The sequence below is a fragment of the Corvus hawaiiensis genome, chromosome 36 (genome assembly GCF_020740725.1).
Source record: "Corvus hawaiiensis isolate bCorHaw1 chromosome 36, bCorHaw1.pri.cur, whole genome shotgun sequence".
Taxonomy (NCBI): Eukaryota; Metazoa; Chordata; class Aves; order Passeriformes; family Corvidae; genus Corvus; species Corvus hawaiiensis.
Window position 1 is genome coordinate 232,623 of NC_063248.1, and position 21,899 is coordinate 254,521.

Genomic DNA, 21,899 nt, shown 5'->3' on the forward strand with positions numbered 1-21,899 from the left:
CACCATGGCTTGAGGCAAGGTTACCTGTGGGGCATCCCCATGATCACATAATCCACTCCCTTCTCACTTGACTTATCAATAATGGTCTTTAAGGCTGGGATCAGCACTTCACATCCCTCCAGACCAAAACGCTTCTCCGAAGACCATTTCCGATGGAGGAACTCCTCAAACCTAGCAGGCAAAGGGAGGGAGGGATCAGTGCCAGCGCTGCAGTTGAGGGCAGAAACCAGAGAAGGGATGAGAACTGCACCAAGGGAGCCACAGCACTGACTGATGCTCAAGCTGGTACCATGCAGCACACAGCAGTCATTTCAGTGTCTTCCCACAGAGCTCAGCTGGCCATTTCCCCCCACTCTAACACCGTGCTGCACTTGGTCCTTATTTTTAGACCTTTTCTTTCAGGATCATCCACATTTGCAGGCTGTTTGCCAGCACCTGAGCCTGCCAGGCTGGCAGCTCACTGGCGTCAATCTGCTCATTAAGCTGATGGCAACAGATGATGTCAAGATGTGACTCAGCTGGTGACTGCATCAGTCTGGATGGGAGCAAACCTCCTGGGGAAGACATGGAGAAGGTGAAGCCCCCCACAGGGTACCTGGTAGAGCGGACCAGCCTGGCCAGCAGCGTGCGCTTCTCTTCATTGGTGAACTGCATGATGCCTGGGGTCTCAAACTTCTGCCGGATCCACTGGCACTGCTCCAGGTCATTGATGAACATGAACTCCACACCAATGTGCTGGCAGTATGCCATCTGCCCCAACGGGAAATGGGGGGCCATCAGACAACAGCCAGGGCTTCAGCACCTCAAACCCCCAAAGGACGGGCACTTGCAGCACCCCATTGGGTCACAGGGCCAGGGGCTCTTCATTCCCCCCTTTACCCTTTAATCCAAAAAGCTCTTCTGTGCCAGCAGAGACACCAACCCTCATGCCTGGCAGCTGGAGGGGGACCCCAGCTGCCAGCCCTGCAACAGCCCTGCTTTAGGAGCCTTGTTTGAGTTGCATTCCCAGGAAAAGGGATGCGGCAGGGCAGCTCGGACTGTGCACAAGACCCAGCATCAAGCTGTTTAACTCCCCTTCCCTGAGGGGCCCACAATCAGCCCTTCAGGTCCTTTACATTCACCTCAGAGGAGAGATTTTCCCTCTTGGTGGCATCACCTGTGAGCAGTCCAAAATCCCACATCACAGGGCAGGGGAGAATCAGAAGAAGCTCCTCCCGCGATACATGGGGAGCCCATTCCTGCAGCTGAACTAAGATGTTGGCACAGTTTTGTTTCTTCCAAGGTCAACTAGTCTCAGCAGAGACCATCTGAGCAGCCTGCAGCGTGCCTGAGAGCTGCCTGCAATCAGTCCAAGCACAGGAGGGGATGAAATTTGGCAGAAGAGGGGAACTGCCTGCACGAGCTGGAAGCCCCAGCCCCAGGGGTCTCAACTGCACCAAGACCCTCTGATGGACCCCCATGCTGGACAGTAACACTGCTGCAGTGCCTGGAGAGGGGACCACTGGCCTCCAGCCCACTCCTGTGCTCTGCCAGCACCAGCTGCTGCTTCAAACTGGAAAGCATAGCTGGAGAGGTTTCAAAAAAGGCAATATCCAGTTGCCTGGGGTTTGCTCCACCCTGGGCAAACCAAGTGCATTGCTGCAATGCAGCAGAAAGCTGGAGGCGATCAGAGCTGAGCAGGTTACTCAAGGTGGCTCTTGTGAGTGGAGCGAGTGCTGTGAAGCAGTTCCCAAACTGAAAATCTTACAATGTGCAGGTTGACCCAGGACTTTCCAAAGACAACCGCTCTGCCCCTGCCCCTGGCTGCACAGAGGTCTATGCCAGACCCCTCCCCTCCTCACCTCCAGCCGACGGATGATTTCCCGGAGTGGAAGAGCCGATTCATTTCCACCGATGAAAGTGGTTGTGGGCAAGTGGAAAACTTTGTCGAGGTCAGATTCATCCAGACCGTAAAAGCCTGCAGGATTTGTCATGGGTGGGACAAGCACGAGAAAGAAGGAAGGAAGAGGGCCGGGGATGCCGTCAGGTGCATTTGGGAGAGGTGGGGAAGGGACAAAAAAAAGCAGCATAAAAAAAATAATAAGCATGAAGGAGGTTTATAGGGATAAAAACCAAGCCATAATTAAACAAAAAGACATTAAGCACAGAACAAGGAGTTATTACGGAAGGCACCACAGGAAATTAACCACAAAGCAATGTATATGCATGGAAACAGGCAATTAAAATCCATGGTGAGTCAGGGAGTTTGGAGCCCCAAGAACACAAAAAATACACCACAAATTGTAACAGAGGGGAGAGAAAAGAAACAGGAATTGAGGAGTCACCGAGCACTCTGGAGGTATTGGCACATGGTGGGAATTAAAAATGGAGTCAACACGGAGAAGGAAACAGTTAAAACACACACAACCAAACAGACAAAACCCCAAGGAGGGAGAGACAAAGAAGAGAAAAGGCAACAGGGCTCTGACAGACTCTCCTGAATAGCTCAGCCTGGGAGCAGGGCGGTCAGCAGCCACTCAGGGGTTTGGCTGCCCAGGTACCCTTTCACCCCAATCAACAGCTTTTTAATTAGAGTTTTTGCCTAGGTCTGCTCAGCAAACCTCCTCCCTTTGGTGCTGGCAGCTGAAGGTTTGGAGGCAGCTTATACTCATGGTATGGGGGCTATGGGGAGCTGGGCTGGGCCTGGAGAGGGGCCAAGCAGGCCTCGAGCCTTGGGATTTAGGGCTGCAGGTGAGTCCCACTGTACCCCAAAGCCATCAGAGGTGCCTCACTACCCACTGAAATTCATGGTTGTCTTTGGGGAAACTGAGGCACAGAGGAGGAGGGACAGTGCTGACCTTGCTGAACTGATGCCGAAAGGCAGAAGCAGGGCCAGGAACTGGGGAGTCCGAGGACCCTTCTGAAGCAGGAGCTTGGATGAAGGAGTGGGTCTACAGCCCTGGCACTTCTCTCGGTCTCCTGCTCATCCCTCCCACGCTCCCAAACAAAGCCTGGTCCCAAGGTGTTTCCTAAACCCAGGGCAGGAGCTGCAGAGGAGACACATACCACTACTCCTCCCAGCTTCCTCCAAACCAGCCCAGGATCCCATCTGGAGGTTCTTTTAGAGAGGGGATGGGGAACGTCATCTAAACACTGCAGGGCAGTGTAACCCACCTTCCTCATGGAATGGGAGGCAAAAAACTGGCCCCTCCTGCACTGGCCCCTTCCCTGAACTCCATCTTAAAAGTCTGTCCCTTGCTGTCTGGTCAGGAACAGACAGTGAGCAGTAGACAGCCCAGTCCCTGGAAGTGTTCAATGCCAGGCTTGGAGCAACCTGGTCTAGTGGACTGGATGGTGTGAAAGGCCCCTTCCAGCCTGAGCCAGTCTGTGATTCCATGACGATGGGGCTGGTCATGGCTCATCCCTGTGCAGCCTTGAGGGGCAATTCCAGAGACTGGGAACACTCCAGTCAGCCTGTAGTGGACACATTCCTGGCTGCCACTGCTGTCCATCCCCTCTGCTGCTCACGCCACCCTCCTGGACACCAGAGTCCCAGGAGAGGGAACAAAGCCTGGCCCCAGAAGCTCCGCTCTGGAGCTATGCCTAGGAACATTGAACCAGGCAGGAGTTGAGTTTGGCCCCATGCCTCTGGGGCTTCTCTTTGGTTCCCATGCAAAGAGAAATCCAGGAGAGAGGCAGCAGGGAGCATCCCACACAAACTGCCTGTTGAAGGGTTTCAGGGAATCCTCAGTAATTTGCTGAAGCTTGCAGACCTGCAGCACAAGGTTTTGGCTTGTTCTGCTGTGATGCTTTGAAGACACCCTGGCACACTTTAGGGAGTATCAGATTTTACAGGGAGTTTTAGGACATCTAAGCATCTTTGCTTCTGCTTTGCTGCAGCCTGCCAGCTCTAACAACATTCAGTATTTATAGGCAGCAGCACCATTGGATGGAGGAAGACAAGGGACAAGCTGCCGAATTTTCCCTGCGAGAAAACCAGGAGAAGACAGATTGGATTTTTAGGAGCCTTGAACCAATGAGGGAGATTGAGGCCTTGTAAAATTAATATTCACAACAAAACATGTACTCTAGCAAGCCAGGCATGCAAACATGGTATAGAAAAGGCCAGCAAGGCTCAAAACGAGGATTTCTACAAAGCAAAGTGTCACTAACCACACACCTACATCAAGACTTTGAGTAGAAATTAAAAATAAAACATGTCGCAAAACTCAGGAGTGGTGGGAGATGGGAGGGGTCCACTTTACCAGCTCAGTTCATGCCCAGAATAACCTATTCAAAGAGAGTCTTGCACTCCAGAGGGTTAAGGGCTCATTAATTGCATACCTCCTACTGTTAACACTCTCAGCCGCTCCTTGAACACTGCGAGGTCTGGGGGGGCAGGGAGGGAGGGGGTGCAGAAAGGGAGAAGATAGAGAGACGCAGTCAAAGTTAGTAAAAAAACCCTGGAACCGTGAAAACTAGTCATGGAAAGCACAAGTCAAAAAAATACAGTATTTAAAATACAGTCAAAATCCATCAGAAGCAAAAGGGCAAGGATGGAGGATGACTACACGCTAGGCAGAAGAGAAATCTTAGTGGGAAGTCTGATGAGAGGAGGGAGGAGCAGGAGGGGAAGGGCGGCATCTGACACTGGGGAGCAGTTGAGCTGCATGGTTTGAGATCTCCTCTCACACCTTGATGGGAGAGGGGGTGGCCTAGCATCTTCATCTGCCACGACCAAAAGCATCCTGCCAAGCTGCATCACAGGGAGTGGGACCCTCTGCAGAGCAGGGAGCTGCCTCCCACCAACACCTGCTCCACAGGGTTTGCTCTGCTCGTGCTACTGGGAGGATTTCAAGGTCAGCCCAAGAAGGTAAGGGTGCTGCCTTTGCACAGAGGAGGAGGACTGGGGTGTTAATAAGCTGGCAGCTCACGAGGCAGGCAGGCACAGCCGTCTCTTCTGGAGCACGCTCGGTGTGGGCGGGAGCACCGGCACACTGGAGCAGTGGGCAAGCAGACAGCACCAGCGCTGCCTGCCCGGCTAGCTTAAGTGACCCAAGTGCCTCAATCTCACCTGGGTTACAAAAAAGGCCTTGGAAACACTTGTCCTTTGGGTCAGCAGGGAAAATCAGACCAAGTGGGGAAAAGGAAGATGGGAGCACTTCAAGCCCAGCTCCCTGCAGGGGCTTGCCTGGCTCTTCCTGAGCTGGAGGAGGATTTCCATCAATTCCCCTTGGCATGAGGCAGAGGCAGCTGCCTTCCATGGGGAGAAAGACAGACAGACAGCCTTCCACAGGGAGAAAGACAGGCGGACAGACACACACAGCCTTCCACACACCACCCAGATTTCAGCGTGCTAAGGTACTATTTCTTTCTTTCTATTTTCAGGGTCATACTGAGTTCCTGTAGTCATCCTGTCCTTGTTTTACACACTTACCATGCCAGACCAGCTGCAGTGAAAGATCAGGATGAGATTACTTTGTTTTTTAAATAGGAAGGACAAGAGAAAGGGGAATTTGGTGGCTCCAGCCCCACCACTCCTCTGACCGAGTAACCCTGGGCAGGTTTTCTCCCTCTGACAATTTTCCCAAAGATCACACTGCTTAATCCAAAGAGGGCTTCCAAACCAGAACCAAACCAGTTGCTAAACAAAAGGCAATTGAGAAGAAGGATCAATTTCTGAGACTAACCATCCAACTCCTTTGAATCACAGCACTGTCACTTAAACTGTTGGCAACAGTGATCACACCACAAAAGCTGACCTTTAAAGGACTTCACTGTTCAGAAAGAGGAAACAAGATTGTTTCCAAGTTTCAAAACCACTCCTGTTATTAAGTGCCCTGTCAAGTGTCACATACTCTTTCAAAGCAAAAAAAAGCCCGCAGGATCTGCTTAGAAATTGGCTTTTTCTGCCACAAGCAGGCGACACCCAGCTGGAGTTCTGTGTTCTGCACCACCGCAGCTCCTTCCCCACTTCCTGAACACTATTGGCAAGCTAAGTTCACCCAGTTATAGTTAGGATTGACCAGATGAGGTTTTCCAAGATAAGAATACCAGGGGGAAATCTACTCAGTATAAATAATACTTACAGCAAGATAAAAAAAAGTCCTTTGCTAAGCTCAAGCCACCTGAGTCTGGGGTTCTACCCCAAGACACAGCCTCAGCATGAGCTGGCAGCTGCCACCATTGTATCTTGCCCCCAGATATTTATAATCATTATTTCCTATGAATTCATGGATTCCTGGGAAGCAAATCAACACCAGCAGCCACAATGACAGGTATTTTAATATGAAAGCCCCAAAGGAACAGAGATTAAGCTTAAGGGCTTGCTCAGACCCATGCTGAGGTTCCTTCCAGCCAAGGCCTATGGACTAGCCATGCCTGAATGCTTCCCACCACGGTGAGCCACACTAGGACACACTGCTTGGCTTGTGGCAACTCACCCCGGGGAAGCAGGAAAAATGGAGCCTTGACTGCTTCCCCTGGATGATGGCTGGTGCTGCCAGGAAAGACTTGCTCTTGGATCACACTGGGCTCTGCATCCTCTGAAGCCAGGATATGGCTGGAACATACCTGGCTCCTGAGGAACCAGCAGACTCAGCAGCTCTCTGAGCTGACTTTCCCTCTGAACTGACCTTCCCCTCAAGCAGACCTGTGAGTTGAATGTACAAGTGGAGAACAGTAAGGAGCAGTGTCTCTCAGAGCTCTCTACTGGGATCAGTAGGGTTTAATTCCTCCATCGATGACATGGACAGTGGAATGATGGGCACCCTCAGCCAGGTGACACCACTGAGTGTTGCAGTGACATGCTGGAGGGACAGGATGCCATACAGGACATACATACTTGGACAGGCGGGAAGAGAGGGACTATGTGAACTTCGTGAAGTTCAACAACGCCAAATGCAAGAGCCGGGGCAATCCCCAGTCCCAGCACGGATGGATGGATGGATGGATGGATGGATGGATGGATGGATGGATGGAAAGCAGCTTTGTAGAGAAGGATTTTGAGGTCCTGGTGGATGTGAAGCTGGACACGAGCCAGCCACGTGCACTGACAATCCAGAAATCCATACATGTCCTGGGCTGCATCGGAAGTGTGACCAGCAGGCTGAGGGGAGGCGTTCTACCCCTCTGCTTCACTCAGGTGAGACCCCACCAGTGCTGCCTCCAGCACTGGGGTCCCCAGGGCAAGACAAACATGGATTTGCTGGAGCAAGTCCAGAGGAGGCCACAGAGATGCTTGAAGGCCTGGAACCCCTCTGCTATGGAGATAGACTGGGAAAGCTGGGGGTGTCAAGCCTGGAGGAGAGAAAACTCCAGGAAATCCTGTTGTGACCTTTCAGTGTATAAAGGGACTTACAGGAAAGGAGCAGAGAGACTTTTTACCAGGGTTTGCAGTGCCAGGACAAGGGACAAGGGTTGCACACTGACAAAGGGCATGGCTAGATTGGACATAAGGAAGAAATTCTTCCCCGTGAGGGTGGTGAGGCCCTGGCACAGGTTGCCCAGAGCAGCTGTGGATGCCCCATCCCTGGAAATGTCCAAGGACAGGTTGGACAGGGCTTGGAGCAACCTGGTCTAGTGGAAGGTGTCCCTGCCTGTGGCAGTGGGATTAGACTAGGTGACCTCTTAAGGTCCCTTCCAGCCCAGACCATTCTGCCAGTCTATGACTTCCTGAGCAGCACGGTAACTCTGCTCCCCACACCCAGCTCCCTTTCCTGCTGAGGGACAGCTGTCACTGCCACCACTCACAGTTGACTCTCTCTGGGTTTCATCCAGGCCCTGCTCTACTCTCAAAAGGGATACGCATCCACCAGGCGTAAGGCTTCAGGGCTCTCCTCTCCTGCTCTGCTTCAGAACTGTAGGGCCCACAGCAGAGGCTAAAAACCCTGAGCTGGAAAAGCCTTTCCTCATCCTCTCCACTACCCAACCATGATAAGTGACTCCAAGTTCACCTAAAAAGTCTCCCTGCTTTCCTCGCAGTGCTGACTATGAGCACGTCTTCTCCCACAGCTGGGTTCACAGCCATCATCTCCCCACCTCTTGCCATCAAAATATCTCAGGCACAGGACATGCTCCAAGCTGGAGCTGGACTGCCCCTGAGGTTCAGCCAAGGTTTGGTCCTCCAGAGAAGCATGTCAGAGTCCAGACTGTGGGATAAAGCAGCTTCCTCACCATCCAGTGAACTGGTCCAACCAAAACCTACTCCATTCCCTACCGCTCCTGGTACACTGTAATCCTGTCGGAAGGTCCAGCAGGTCCAGGGCTGGTGTCCCTGTGCTGGCAGACGAATAAGGAATCAAGGTGATTTACATGCACCGTGCATTCTGATTGGCTGGTTCAATTGGCGAGGTTAGTAATCATCACTGCTGTTCTACTCTACGTTAGGAGCAGGAGCATGCCTCTGGAGCACTCGGAGTGCCAGGGAACCACCCTGGGAAGCACCAGTGAGGTGGCAGAGTTCAGCAACCTCATCCTGGCTGGGAGAATGGTAGCAAACTACAGAAATCAGCTCTAAGGCACATGGAGAGGTGCTGGGTTTAAGCACTTTCAGATCAGGATTTCAAGTCCTGGGGACCACACACACACTTCTGTACAACACCCATGCAGCTCTCACTCAAACACATTTGGATTTCCGCCTCTCTACTTGGACAGGAATGCATCCCAAAGCTTCCTTGTTATGATCACCAGTAGGGACTCATAGCTCAGTCTTGGAAAAAAGGCAGCTAAAGGATTTAGAGATGCTGGGGCAAGCTGGAAGTTCAGGAGGGCAGCCTCAGCCCTGCAGAGATGAACCCAGTACGTTCACCCCCAGCTCTGAGGGTCCCCAAGTGCAGCAAGAGGAGCTGAGAGAACAGACCTCCAGCTCTCACCAACACAAAACCTCTCTGCTTTGCAATTCCAGGAGATGCAATTGCTTCCAGCCCTTCTGGGCTTTTTGCTTCTGGGTCAGCACGATCAGTGATGGCACTGGCTGAAGAAACATGAGCTGGGTACTGGGGTGACAGCCGGAGGGGGGCAGGACTGCACTGCTGCTGCTGCTGCCGGCAACTACAATTTTAGAGTGATCATTACTAAGGAAACTTCAGACCCCCGACTTGTGAAGCAATCTACCTAAGAAGCTGTGAAAGAGAGGGGAGCTCAAGCAATGCAGCACCAACTGCTCTCAAAGCCCTCACCCAGTTTGTCTGTGGATGTGATAATATCGGCTGGAAGGGAGGAGTCCAGATCTGCATCCAAGATGCCCAGTGGATCGAGTTGTGCTACATGATGCCCTCGAATCTATGAAATGCACCAGGAATGGAAAGGAGAACAGGAACCAAAAGGGAGAGAAAAACAAAAGAGGGGAGGGGTAAAAAAGTTAAATTACATTAGAATTAATTTGCAGAGTAATTCTCACCGACGTTTGGAGAAACAGTTACTGGTGCATCATCAAAATTTACACAACTAATGCCGAGAGGATCAAGCTTTGCAATGTGGTGACCCCTGACCTGGAAGCAACAACACAGATTAGTCATCAAAACAAGTGAATTGAAGAAACATTCCTAAAAAAAAAGAAGTTAGAAAATTTCATTCAGACTTTCCCTCTTCACATTTTGTGCAGAGCTACCCCAATTCTAGCTGCAGCTGAAGCCTGGAGAAGTTGGGCTTAGTGTCACCTACAGCACACAGGAGAGTGCCAGCAGCCAGCAGGACTGCTCTACCTCACACCAGGTTTGGCAGGGGTACGGGGCGATGGAAGCTCCTGCACAGCAGAGACGGGGTGTAAGGGTCTCCTGATGCTTTCCCAGTGCCCAACTCGAGCAGCTCCTCTCTACAGATGCACTAACTTCACACTGATGATCTCCTCCTAAGCATGACAGGCACATGAAGAGGCAATTTGCCCAGAGAAGCTGTGGTTGCCCCCTCCCTGGCAGTGCTCAAGGCCAGGTCGCATGTGCCTTGTGGAACAACTTGGAAGGTTGCAGTAGGTGTCCCTGCCTATGGCAGGGGGGCAGCAGGGTGGAACAAGAGAAGCTTTAAGGACCCTTCCAATACAAAGTATTCTGGGATTATATGAATTCTTCCCTGTGAGTGTGGTGAAGCCCTGGCACAGGTTGCCCAGAGAAGCTGTGGCTGCCCCTGGATCCCTGGAAGTGTTCAAGGCCAGGCTAGTCCAGGCTTGGAGTAACCTGGCACAGTGGAAGGTGTCCCTGCCCGTGCCAGGGGGGTGGGAACCAGATGGTCTGTAAGACCTCTGCCAAGCCAAACCACTCCACAACTCAAAAGTAATAATGACTTGGACATGCAAACACAGTTGCAATTAAGGAGTCCTCACTGATGCCGCAGCAGAGTAGTAATTGCTCACCTATAATCACAGGGAAAACCAAGCTCGATCCAAGTAAGAAATTCTTGTGTGATGTTTTAAGTAGGTTACCAATCACATGCAGGGCTTCCTTCACCTTCCTACTCTTTCATACCTCCATATACCGTCCTGAACCTCCCCACCTGCACATCCCGCTGCAGCTACAGCTCTACTGTGACACCAGGGCACGGAGAGAGGTGGATTTCTCACTACAAATAGCTTAGAAAAATACATCCAAGAGCCATCATCTTCCTGCGCTGCCATTCAGAGCCTGAAGAAGAGACGAGCATGCTGAAGAGGTTACGGATTTTGTGTTCAAATCACTGACTTTGAGCTTCTGCCTCCAACTACATCAGTCGCTGCACGTTCAAACTCGGCGTCTGCCCGCTTGCTCCACTGGCAGGGGCTGCCTGAGAGCTGGCAGGGTGGTCATCTCTCATGGAATCAGCCATGCAGGCCCTCGCAAACAGGTCCCGATGCTGACATCAGCGCTGCAGCTGCAGAGGCAGGCAGGGCAGGGGCACTATCTTGGAGCCAGAGAGCAGGGCCAAGGCTGGGCAGACCTTTGGACTCGCCCAGTGCTGTAGTTCCTGCCCTAACTCACAGCCTTTTACACTGGATTTTCCCCATACCTCAGCAGGAACACAACTGCACAGCACTGCAAGTGCTTCATCACAGGAACCCGTGAGAAGCTCACGGTCACAACTGCACAGCATCTGGCTTCATTAACTTCTCACCACAGCCGTAATTACAGCCCCCATACTTGATAAACCAGAGCACAGCAAAAAGTAAAACTGTAACACAGATGTAGAAACACACTTAAATGTTCTCCCAAGTTAAAATACTTGCTGGCCTTCCCCCAGCCAGAGGATGTTTCTTTCCTGCTCCAAATTCATTTCTCCCAGAAGGCTGACTTGACAGCATTGGTCTGAGCTGCAGCCCATCAGCACCAGAGGCCTCTATCAGGCTGCGAATCACATGGCAACGTTTCCTGAGCTTCCCTTTTAGGACCTTGGAAGTTCTGTCAGCAACAGGGGGGAAGCAGGATGGGTGCTCCATGCCACTGCTAAGCATGGCAGGAGCCCACGGCACAGGAGCAGCATTCCAGAAGGCAGCAAACTACCCTGTGTGGAGAAGACCTCCCCCTCCCTGCCACCCTGTTTGGATGACAAAGCTTTAATCTTCCTATTGTCTGGCAAAGCATCAGCCGAGCTTCTGCCCCAACAGATCAGCTGCTCCTATTCCAAACCAGGCAGCCCAGCTCCTATCCTGCGTGCTCTCCATGCAAACACGCGGATCACTCCCACTAAATCCAGCCCCCCTCAGCCACCGCAAGCCCCTCTACAAAGGACGCGACCCTCCTCGGCACAAAGTCCACCTACCTGATATGCCCTGATGAGAGACTGCACTGCAAGATGGTCCTCCACCAGTTTATCCACGTTAGGCTGTGCCTGAACCAGGGACTGCGCTTGGGACAGGGTGGAGAGGCTGGTAGTCAGTGGAGGGGGGCTTTGGTAAGCAGTGCCTGGAGCAGCTCCAGCATTGGCGTTGCGAAAAAAGATGTCCCATGACTAGAAAAAGGAAAGAAGAGAGGTGAGCAGGGTCATCACTTGCAGCCCAAACACCTCCTCGGCTGAGGTTACAGAGGTCTCAGCTCTACTGCCAAAGCAGGGGACAGAGCTGCCTCCTCCCCTGTACCTCAGCTCCATGCAGCCACTGCTGAAGGCACCCATCTGCCTTGAACAAAAAAGCACTAAAGCTCTCCCACTATTCCAGCTACATCACTGTCCCACTTCCCATCCATACAGATTGCTTCTCTTGGCATGAGGCCAACACCAGAGCCACCCCTCTCTTGGCAGTGGCACCCAGGACAGGACACAGTCATACCCCGTCCCTTGGCTCTGCTCTCAGAACCACTGCTCTGAGCAACGAGCCCCAGCCTGGACTTCCAGCCCATTTCCCTCTCCCCAGGGGAAGCCACTGCCCTCTAAATACCCTAAATATTTTCTGAAAAATATTTTGGCCTTGTAATCAAATACACCTCTTCATCTTTCCATGGTCTGAATGGTCTGAGACCTAAATCCCCACATCAGCTGTGTTGTTCAGCCCTCAACCAGCAATGGGTTTCTTTTTCTACCTCTTCTTCAATTTCTCCCCATCCTTTTGGTGACACCAATGCCAGCACTATGGAGGTACTCCCATACCAGCTCTCCCATGCCCAGAATGAGGCAGCTGCCAACAGGCTCTGCTCCTGTTCCCTCTGCAGATGGGCATTTTTAGGTGTTAAGAAAACAAACCAAAACACTTGGAAAGGAAAAAAGCCCTTGACAGACTTGGTGTACTGTCATACTTTTCCAGCACCGTCTGAAAAACCTGGAAGTGTCCCAGGCCAAACCCAAGTTAACCTGTCTCCTTGCAGAAGCACCAACAGATCTGGGGAAGGAGAGAGCCTGGCCAAACAAAGTCCAAGCCACATCCTCCCGTCACGCTTGTGCCTTGTCTCATGTGCCGCCAGATGATGGCAAAGGATGAGGGCACAGCAGAACAGCAGCTGTGTGCCAGCACAGACCCAGGAAGCTAGCTAGAGCAAACAAATCCCCTGGGATTTGCACGCTGGTTTCAGCCCAAGGCTCTCTCCACCGACTGGGAGCTTGGCATCCTGCACCTTGGAGGGCACCAAATACAGCCTTGGCGATCACAGATGGGCAAAGCCCAGCCAGCCACCCCCAAAGTGTTTAAATGAGGTAGAAAAGTGCCCTCAAAGCAGGGTTTGTTTGGGGCAGAAAACAGTTTTTGTCCCCTGGAAGCAGCGTGGGGAGGACTGAAAACCTGCCCTTTGCTGGAGTCGCCTCAGCTCAGCTGCTCCCCCCAAGAGCTCCTCCAGTTGCAGCACCCATCACATGTCCCAGGAAGGTATTTCCAGCCCCAATTTACCCAAGCACCCCATCGCCCCACCACATGACTGCACAAGGTGAATAAATTTAGAAACAGGTCACGCTAAAGGAACATAAATAAAATCTGGAACATTTTGACACTGTAACTGATAAACAATCACTCCCCCAAGGGGAAAAAAAAAGGGAAGACAGAAAACACCCAACCCTCTTCTGACTGCTAAAGGAAATTTCAGTGGGAAACAAGGAAGATCTGCTTTATGTTCCATCCCTGCTCTTCCCTTCCCCACGCTCACAGAGCTCCTGGGTGCCCCCAAAGCCATCAGCTCCTGCAAACGGAGGGACAAGGACGCGGGGATGGGCTCTGTGCCCTTGGGATGGAGAGGAACCTGGCTGGCTGCTTTGCTCCGTGGTTTAAGGTTGTTTCATGTACTGGCAAATAAAGACAGGCAAGAGCAAAGGAGCACCTGTCAGCCTGGGAGGGGGCTGGGGACAGGGACGGAGCCAGGGGTGTCGCCTTTATAACCTTCTCCCTTCTGCCATTCATACCTCTTGGAGTTGCAATTTGCTTCTGTTTTGGAAGAGAAAGTTCACTTTAAACTCTGCAAACAAGGTGTGTCACTGGCTGGGTCAGCTTGGGCACTTTCACTGAGTGCTTTATTGCCTCACAGAATGATGTCCGGATGGCACAGGGCAGGCTGGGGCCCTGATAAGTGCCAGGAAAACATCACCTTTCAACCTGCTGATGTGGTCTCGAATTCAAGAGAATCCAAGGGCCGTCCCAAGAGTTTCTGGGGAGCACAAAGGTGCCTCTGGAGCTCACATCTCCCATGGGAGAGGCCGAACAGCCCCATCAGAGTTATCCTGTTTTATCACAGGAAGGAGAACTTTGCCTTAATCCAGCATTTGACAAAGGTAATGGCAGTAATAAACTCATGGGGTTACTCCCCTCTGACTCCTCTGTGCCCGTGGCAACTCTGTGAGTGCTCCACTCACTTTTATACACTGTATAGACACATACAGGATGTAAGATACATAGACACACATTTTGGGTACAAGAGAGCTCAGATTCAGGGCATTTTTAGACAGTCCCACAGACACAACACAAAGCATTAGTCTGCACTGGCTTTCCCAGCGCTCCTCCATGCACTGGCAAAGCGGGATTGGTGAGCCAGCTGTCTGCCACACACCAGGAGAGTTCAGGCTCCAGAGGGATCCTGAGCTCGGTTCTGTGAGTGGAGCTCAGGGCTGGCTCCTCTATTGGGAACAGCCCCAAACCAGCTCACCAAGCCAAACAAGCACCTTCTACGAGACTCAGCTCCCAAAGAAGGGTGTGGGCTCATACTGTCATGTCCCAGCTTCCCAGCTTGGAGGTCAGGCATGCACAGCAAGAGGACAGGGGTGACGTTTCCTACCCACTGCAGGCATTGAGGGTGCTGCAGGCTGGGAGGTGCATAAGGGACACACAGCTTCCACCTCCAGCTCAGGCTGCTTCCTGCTCCTTCCCCTGCCATGGGCTCCAGAAGCACCAACCCTGCTTGGCATGCTCCGCAGGGAGAAGAAGAGGAATATCAGAACTTAAGGCTGAAGGAGAAGTAGCCTGAACCAAATTTAGGGCAGGTAATCTTTGCTGAGAGCAGGCAGTCAAGCAGCAACCAATGGGCTCATGCTATGCACATTGCCGTGTCCCTTATCAGCCTAGACAAGGACCTTCAGTTTTCTGAGCTGTGATGGGCTCACCCCTTTCCATTTCAAATCCCAAACACTGGCATGTTAAGGAGTCTGTGTTAAGGGCTGCTTCATGTACAGATCCATGAGGAGAGCTGGGTCCCTGTCCCCTGGTTCAACCCAAACTCCAGGGGTGCTGCTTAAGGAAGCTGAACCTACCCCAGGTGTATGCAGGTACCACCCACCTGCAGCCACAGCTCTTTGGCCACCTTCCCCAAAGCACCCATGAGCTTGCTCAGGATATGGGAAAACAGTGTGGTCTGTGCCAAGCACCCAAGGTGGTCAAACAGGGGGCAGGAGGATGGTGTCCCCACATGCACGGGATGAGGTCCAGGAGCAAGCAGCACCGACCCTGTGGCAGCCCTCTGGCACCCATCCCCCATGCCCTCATCTCCCCTTTCTCCCACTCTGCTCTGATTTTTATTATTCTATTGTTACTATTATCCAACTCTGCTCATCGGACTTTGAAACTGGAGTTCAGCTAAAGGATTCCATGCAGAAAATTCCCTAAAATAACCTATTTTTTACCTTCCCTATTTCAAGCAAGCACTAAAGCTTGTCCTGCAGTTTAAACCCCTGGTGTCTACAAGGAGGAAATGGATTCAGTGTGCTCAGCTGGGACCACCACATCAGCTGGAAGCCTCAGAGGTTTTTGGTGACAACAGCAAAGACACCCCAGCTCTTCCCACTTGAATGTGTCCCTCCCTAGTGGGACGCAGCACAGCGAGGAGCAGCTGCTCTCTGTGCTACACAGGGACAGAAAAACCTCAGCCAGGTCCGCGTGACAGCGTGACTCCTTCCAAGAGCTCCACCCTATGATCTGACCCTTCATCTGGCAGGATGGAGGCCAACGCTTATCAAGGACAGCAGTGGCACTTTCCTCCCCCGGGAGGGCACACAGGCTGATGAAGACTGCGAGCCAGCATGACCAGAGATGGCTGCAAGCCCAGCCCGAGCACAGCAGCTCAGCATCCCACCAGGAACAGGGGACCCATGGAAAAGCAAAGACAGGACAAACGAGCGCAGACAGGACAAAGGAGTGCAGAGAGGAGCTGCGAAGGAATCTTCGTAAACAGGTCAGTGGAACGAGGTGGAGTCCACACAAGAGACAAGGCCAGAATGAGGCCAAGTGCACCAGGAAGCACCGGCAAAGTCCACATCAACACACGCATCAAGCCCACCAAAAGTTCTGGGACCTGGAGCTGGATTTTGTAGGATCACAGAACGGTTTAGCTTAGAAAGGACACTCAAAGGTCATACAGTCCCATCTCCCTACTCCAACCCCTTTCTGTCAAGCAGGACTCCAGCTTGGTTTTGTTGGAAAAGCAGTCTTTGAGACTTGCTTTTTTCATCATGAGTCTCAGGTTTGCTTCCTGGAAATGGCAAGACTTCATTTCATTTCATTTCATTCACTGATCTTCCTGCTGTCACAAACGAGTCCCAGCCACGCAGGAGGAAAAATCCTACGTCAGTTACTCCTCTGCTCTCTGAGCACTGGAAGTACTTCCAGAGCTGTTGATTTCCAGGGGATCAGTCACCCAGAAATCACACACTTGGAATCCTTCACCATAAACACTGGACTTGGGGCCTGCAGAGGTGGTGAAAGCTCCACCCTCACAGAGGCTCAAAACCTGACTGCACAAGGCCCCAGGTGACCTGGTCTAGCCATGAAGATGGATGTCACCAACAAGCCAGAGGCCACCTCCAAGCTGGATGCTTGGACAGAAGCTCCAAAGTCTCCTTCCAACCTGAATTCTCCTCCAACTTCTTCAGCCAAGTGTGCACATGCCCTGCCTGCCTACAGACAGGCTGACAAGCCCCATTAACGAGGACACGAGCCCAGAAGCAAACCAGAGGTCTGGCCACAGGACCCAAATTCACTTCCCAGCCAGCTTCCATGGTCAGTGCTGATGTTTACTCTCATATCCACTCGGAGTGACTTTCAAGACTGTCCAGAGTCTGGAATCAAAGAGCTGGTACCATAGCACGACTCTCTGCCAAAGACATGATTGTTGCTGGGACAAGGTGGTGTAACCCTCACTTGTTTTTAAATCAAGCTACAGTATTTAAGCTCATGGCTTTTAATTCAATATCGCACCTCTGAAGGAGGGGCTGTACCATGCGCTTGGGCAGCTCCCGAGTCACTATTTGCAAAGGGCACAACCCAAACTAAGATGTTTTGTGACTTCCGATTCTGTCGTTTGGCTCAGCCGTCTGTTTCCCTCCAAAGAAGCATGAAGTCAACATTTTTTGTGAAAATCCTACGTTGAGAACGTTTTAGCACCTACATTTTAGATGGGTGGGATCAGTGCCATTGAAAACACATCCACACTGCCATGAGTGCTGGGGCATAGGATTCCTTATACCCCTGGTTGCTCATTCACTCGTTCTATCCTGGCTTGCACATGACTCACGAATAAAGAAAATCCCTGCTCCACATCAGGACATGTTCAAAACTGTCCTAAAAATCCCCTGGGTAATGCTGAGACTTAGTCACTAGAGGAACATTTTCCTTGTGAAACACTGGGAACGGGGAAAAATGCTGTCAGGTTTCAGAACTCCTCCTCCCAGCTGAGCCCTCACCTGCTGGGCTCACTCTTGCTGGAAGAGCTTCAGGGATCCAGATCAGGACAGACCTCTGCACATACTGCCCACAGCTGGATTGTTTTCCCAGTTTGAAGTTCAGGAGCAGCTGGTGGGAATTCCTCTGGCCACCAGACCTTGTCCCCCTCCTGGTCTGCAGATCAGCAGTCTGGCTTTACACACACAAGCTCAAAGCCAAGCTTACCTACATCTGCCCCAACACAGAACACCACCCGTGCCTGAGACAAAAAGGAAACAAGTCACAATGTGGAGAATACCCTCCTTGGCCCTCTTCCCCATCCTCCACTCCGGAATAAACCCTCTTGATAAGCCACCAGAGATGGAAAAAATACAGTATTGGGAGCTTGCTACAGGTGGATTCCCAGAAGCCATTCCTTGTATCCGCTTGTCATCCAGGATGCTGCCCGTGTCCCAAGCCCACGGCGTTCCCTCTTGAACAGAAAAAGCTCCTCTTGGCTCTTGCTCAAGGAATCACTGCTGTTTCTTTTGGGCAAAGTGAGGCAGAAGGACCGTCCACAAACGTCTGGCCCCTACAGATGAATTCACTCCTCCTCAAGAGCTGGCACTTACCTGCACCCACTGCTCAGACACACAGAGAAGTGAAGGTGACGTCCTGGCAAGGTTGATCCTTACCTTATGTACACTTTTGGGATTTTCCAGCCAAGCATAATACATTTCCTCCACATAGTTAGAACTAGTCCCACTCAGAAACGGTTCAGCAGCCACCGGTGCACTGTAGCACCTGAGCTGTTGGAACGTCCTAGGTGCTGCCCGTCTGTGCTGGGAAATTGTCTTTACAGTCTGGGAGGCCGTCAACGGCCTCAGCTTTGCCGCACAAGTCCTTAAGTTAAGCATTTTTGTCCTGTTGCCTCACACAAGTTCCTGTTGAGAGAGAACAGAAAAGTGGGTTACGAATAACTGCAGGAGAGCACTGAACAGAGACCACCCCCTCCCCTGAGCACGGAGAACTGAGCTTAGGATCAGTTTCTAATTCGGATTCATCCATCCGCCCTGTCTCACAGCCAGGTCCCTCACGGCTTGGAAATGCAGTTTACGCTCAGTACACTTGGCATGGCCAGCTCTGCCTCTCCCATCCCTGGCAGCGCGGCATCCTCATCTCCCCTGTCATGACAGTGCGAAGCAAATTTGCTTGCTGGGTACCCAACACTGGCTTCGAAGGAGCCGCTGCACACCAAAGCCACCCACATCTCGTAATTTCAGCTTCTTCCATCGCTCTGCCTCCCAGCTAGGTCTGGGCTTCAATTTCTGTGACCACTCTGCTTGGCCGAGGTTTTCTTCTTCTCGGTTTGTTGTGACGTGCACCAGGATAAGGCTGGGAAGAAACCATTTACAGGGGAAAGTGCTTGCAAAGTCGGGGTATAGTAGTGCAAAGCACTTGAGAAGTGGACTCCAGGACAGACTGCTTCTCCTCAAAAGCCCACACCCAAGAATGTCAGTGCAGATGAAAGACCCAGAGAGGGACTCTCCCCTGCTCAGAGAACCCAGAAAAGTAACCCAGAGCCGGCGTGGGACCTTTGAGAGCTCCCAACTTGCAGCTTTCAGTAGGGCATGTACCGGGAGGCCTGGGGTTAGCCAGGGGGTTGGCCACAGGGTCAGCCATGGGGTTTACACACATCCAACCAACCAGCGCAGCCCAAGGAAAGCACTGGAGCAGGATCATCCTGAAGGAAGTGCAGGCACTTGGAGCTGCTCTTCTTGGAGCTGCTCTTCTTGGAGCTGCTCTTCTTGGAGCTGCCCTTTCCACCCAGCTTCTCTCACAAGAGGCAGGACCCAAGGCCAGAGGTGACCCAGCTGGCTGGTTTCCATATCCCAGAAGAGTTTAATGAGCAGCAGCCCAAAGTCAAAGCAGTTATCATGCGTTCGCCAGATTAAAAAGAAATTTCACAAGGGACTAGAGAAAACAACACACCTCCATGGCCAGCGTTTTGCTAGCCAGCCTTCCAGGTTTGTCTTGCTGAATCTAGTTCAGACACTGATCTCTTCTCAGTAACAGGACCCGAGGGTTGTGTCAGGGGAGGTTTAGGTTAGATATTAGAAAAAGGTTCTTCACCCAGAGGGTGTTTGGGCACTGGAACAGACTCCCCAGGGAAGTGCTCAAAGCACCGCGCCTGGCAAGACTTCAAGCAGCATTTAGACAACGCTCTCAGGCACAGGGTGTGACTCTTGGGGATGGTCCTGTGCAGGGCCAGGACTTGGACTTGATGATCCTTGTGGGTTCCTTCCAGCTGAGCATATTCTGCGATTCTGTAGTTCTGTCTGCCTGGCATGACAGGGGCTACACTTCCCATCACAAACCATAAGGTTTTGGTTCAAACAGCCTGAGGAAGACCCAGAGTCACCTGAATTCAGCCAAAGTGTTTGACAGATTTACCCATAGGAAAAAGGGAACCACTTGTCCTTTCCACCCTGCCCACAATCACACCTGGCAAGAAAGGTGCAGGACCACGAGTGCCACAGCACTGGGGATTCACCCTCTTCAGATCTGCACAGCATAACACACACAGGTATTTATCTGAAAGGCTGAGAAAGTCAGGGATGTTCAGTCTAGAGAAGAGAAGGCTCCAGGGAGACCTTACAGACTCTCCCAATCCCTAAAGGGGCTCCAAGAGAGCTGAGGAGGGACTTTAGACAAGGGCCTGGAACGACAGAACAAGGGGGATTGGCTTCCCACTGCCAGAGGGCAGGGTCAGATGGGATACTGGGAGGAAATTCTTCCCTGCAAGGGTGCTGAGGCACTAGCACAGGTTGCCCAGAGAAGCTGTGGCTGTCCCATCCCTGGAAGTTCAAGACCACGTTGGATGGAGCTTGGAGCAACCTGGGATAGTGGAAGGTGTCCCTGCCCATGATAGGTGCAACTGGATCATCTTTCAGGTCCCTTCCTACTCAAAGCATTCCACGATTCTGTGATATTTCAGAGAGTCAACTGAATCAGGTGCCAGAGCATAGGCATGCATATGGCAGGGAAAAAGCTTTAGGACAGAAGCAGCATCAACGTCTCCAGTTTCCTGTCCAGTTTCGGTGTTGTCACTCAGCAGCATCCAGCGACCTCTCAGGAAAACAGTGAGGTTAATGCCGGAGGTTGACCCAAAGCAAGCAGAACTAGCTTTGAGGATCCTCTTTGAGGATCTCTTGCAGGAACGCTTGGCTAGGAGCCTGGACAGAGACAGGACAAGCTTGGAGCTGGGATAATTGCAAGTTGGATCAAAATAGAGAACCAGAAGCAAAGACGTAGTAAACCGAGTCTGAGATAAGGGATATCAGGGGCAAATAGGAATGCAAAGGTCACACTGGGAGTGATGACTGAGGAAAGTGCAGAGGGGCAGCCAGCCACAGCCCAAACCTCACCAAAAGGTCAAACCTCAGGAATACCCACAACAGATGACGGCCCAGAGCTCACCAATAAGCAGATTAAAGTGCTAAATGTGACCCACCCGCAATCGGGATGGGGACGTCAGCCTAGATGGCGGGTACTTGGGAACGACTTGGAATTTAGGAACGCGTCCTAGGTTAAAAACAGCATAAATTCCACTTTCCAGGAAGCACCGGGGCCACAGCCACCGGCTGCAGCCACAGCCGATCCAGCACCGGGCACCTCCGGGCCCGCGGCGGGCGAGGGCCTCACGGCGGGCGGGCTCCGGGGCAGACCCTCTGTGGCCGCTACACCGCCGACCCCGGCCCACCAGAGCCCACCAGACATCGCCAGGGAGCGCCGCGGGCTCGGACGGCATCCTCCGACCGGGCAAACGGAACGGAGCGGCGCCGCCGAGAGGGCGCGGGGGGGACCCGTGAGGCGGCCCCGCGTGCCGGCGGGCGCGGGAAGGGCAGCGGGACCCCCGCCCCGCCCCCGAGAGCGCGCCGGGCCCGCCCCCGCCCCGCGCCCCCAATCACCGCCCGCCGCCGCCGCCCGCACTCGGCGCTCCGCGCTGTCTGCAGGAGCGGAGCCAACGGCTGGGCTCTGCCATTGGCCGCAGGGCCGTCCGTCTCGCCACAGCCCCGCCCCCCCGGCTCCCCTCCTCCCAGGCGCCCGGGCGGCGCCAAGGACACCGGGGCGCGACCGCGGGCCCCCGGCCCGGCGCGGCCCCCGCCGCGGCCCCCGCCCCGCCCCGGCCCCGGCCCCGGCCCCGGCCCCGGCCCCCGCTCCCGGCCCTCCGGCCCGGCTGGGTCCGGCCCCACCGTCCGGCCCTGCCGTGGAACCCACCGGCACGTCCGCGCAGCCCGCTCGTGGCCCCGGCTCTGACAGCGGCCCCGATCTCTGGCCCCGCCCCGCCCCGCCCTTGCGTCACCACGCCGCGGCGCCCCGCCCCTTTTGCCCCGCCCTTCCATCCCGGCCC

General features: G+C 53.0%; 1 protein-coding gene across 4 annotated transcripts in view; it reads right to left on the minus strand.

Annotated features, from left to right (window-relative positions):
• Positions 1–21,838, minus strand: part of LOC125319173 (2-oxoglutarate dehydrogenase, mitochondrial) — a 30,976-nt gene extending 9,138 nt beyond the window's left edge. The window contains exons 1-8 of one of the 4 annotated variants that reach the window (XM_048290220.1): positions 21,767–21,838; positions 18,181–18,429; positions 11,707–11,895; positions 9,159–9,261; positions 4,324–4,368; positions 1,842–1,957; positions 596–750; positions 25–171 (exon numbers count right to left, since the gene is read on the minus strand). In XM_048290220.1, the coding sequence (XP_048146177.1) occupies positions 25–171; positions 596–750; positions 1,842–1,957; positions 4,324–4,368; positions 9,159–9,261; positions 11,707–11,895; positions 18,181–18,402 (977 nt within the window). In that variant the 5' untranslated portion in view covers positions 18,403–18,429; positions 21,767–21,838. Of the gene's footprint in view, positions 1–24; positions 172–595; positions 751–1,841; positions 1,958–4,323; positions 4,369–9,158; positions 9,262–9,379; positions 9,471–11,706; positions 11,896–18,180; positions 18,430–21,766 lie in introns of all 4 variants that reach the window. The other 3 variants (XM_048290221.1, XM_048290222.1, XM_048290223.1) reach the window with 3 other exon arrangements.
• Positions 21,839–21,899: the final 61 nt, after the last annotated feature.